Raw genomic sequence first — 1,287 nt, forward strand, 5'->3', positions numbered from 1 at the left:
AAGTATCATCACCAAACCAATTGGTAGGCACTTCACCCATCTTATAATACCATTGTTCTGAATGATTGATAGAAGGACGACGAAGATAATGAGTATGAACATTGCTTTGGTAATTATCATATCGACCCTTCACAACCATCTCCTCTTCACCATCAGGTAACAGAGCATACATGTAATAATATGAATCAGACATCCAATAAGTAGATGTGGAATAGAAGGTGACATCAAATCGCTCGACAGTAATACACAAATATGTTTCCCAATCAAGATAAGCAGGATGAGTATGACCAGATTGAATCTCATAGAGAATGTTATCATTGGATGAATCACGAATTCTGAAATACTCATTCTGAGGACTACTTTCGTAAGTTCGAACAATCTTGTAATAGGCACCAGTACATTCGGTAAATGCAATACTGATTGAAGTCTGAAGTGAGGTTGTTCCCATTGTTGATGTAATCTGATAGGATGTCGATGGAGAGGCAACAGTTGAAACTCCAGAAATGATACAGGTATTGGCATCCATTGTCACACCAGAAGGAAGTGCAGGAGAGATAGTACAGCCACTGTAACCATACATTGTTGGTGCAATACTCACTTGTTCATAGGTACTGTAGAAGGAATACTGATTTTGAGGATAGGATATACTGGTAGGAGGAGCACGATTACAAACAAGGAATTGGAGCTCATAAACATACACACTTCCAGACTGTGATGATTGAGCATTGAATCGAATCAAAGGATACTTGGGAAGTACACTCACTAAATCCCATTGAGCCCATGTACTTGATTCATATGTTTGTTCAGAAATTGAGAAAACAGTCTGCCAACTAGATGTTGTTGACATGGCACCTTCAATTGAAAACATTCTAGGACTTAAGGTGGGACTTGTATAAGGCCACACACGGAAAGAATTGATTTGAGGAATGGATCCTGAAATCTCAAAAGTGAGTGAACCAGGAGGAAAAGAGAGATAGGCTGCTGTATTTCGCGTAAACGTTATAGCATAGGTAGGATTTGTAAATCCTGTAGTTGTAACAGCCATATCATTTGGAACGACAAAACAATTGTTTGTTGAACTCAAACCAGCCATGAGCGAGAGGAATCCATCAAATTGAATGAATCTAGTAGTTGTAAGATCCATAGGATGGACTTCAACAGCCAAAACACTCGATACGGTCACATCATTAGCAGGACGAATGAGTCCATGATAACCATACGATGTATAGCTTCCTGTAGCTACAGTACTGTTTGTTGGTGTTCCATCAGCCATGTTATCTCGATACA

General features: G+C 39.2%; 1 protein-coding gene across 1 annotated transcript; it reads right to left on the reverse strand.

The window, feature by feature from the left end:
- On the reverse strand, window positions 1-1,273 carry JH06_5743 (hypothetical protein; the record flags this gene model as incomplete). The annotated part of the gene is made up of 1 exon (XM_014669220.1): window positions 1-1,273. A coding segment is annotated over one exon (1,273 nt), but the record flags the coding sequence as incomplete, so codon positions are not given.
- Between the last annotated feature and the right edge of the window lie 14 nt (window positions 1,274-1,287).

This window comes from Blastocystis sp. subtype 4 (assembly GCF_000743755.1).
Source record: "Blastocystis sp. subtype 4 strain WR1 chromosome Unknown seqid_0876, whole genome shotgun sequence".
NCBI lineage: Eukaryota > Bigyra > Opalinata > Blastocystidae > Blastocystis > Blastocystis sp. subtype 4.